Source organism: Penaeus monodon, chromosome 23 (assembly GCF_015228065.2).
Source record: "Penaeus monodon isolate SGIC_2016 chromosome 23, NSTDA_Pmon_1, whole genome shotgun sequence".
NCBI lineage: Eukaryota > Metazoa > Arthropoda > Malacostraca > Decapoda > Penaeidae > Penaeus > Penaeus monodon.
In genome coordinates, this window is record NC_051408.1 from 37,145,435 (window position 1) to 37,145,639 (window position 205).

At 42.9% G+C, this 205-nt stretch overlaps 1 protein-coding gene across 1 annotated transcript in view; it reads right to left on the minus strand.

Annotated features, from left to right (window-relative positions):
- The window catches only part of LOC119587975, a gene marked incomplete in the record, with an annotated part of 17,684 nt that overhangs the window by 14,355 nt on the left and 3,124 nt on the right, over positions 1 to 205 (minus strand). Inside the window, 1 exon segment of the mRNA XM_037936692.1 lies at positions 19 to 130. Within this exon segment, the coding sequence (XP_037792620.1) occupies positions 19 to 130 (112 nt within the window).

Here is a 205-nt window from a genome sequence, read left to right on the forward strand (position 1 = left end):
TACACTGCATACAACAACTCACGTAAACAAGCCAGGCCACAAGGTTCGGTGCTGCTCCTCGACAAGATGCCCTGGTGTAGTGTGAACGCTACACCGGCTAACAACACCATCAGAAGTATCATCCGACGACCTGGGGGAAAATATGGTTTATTTATTGTACAGAAGACGTTCTTTCGTGATACATAAAATAGTTGATAATTATTAT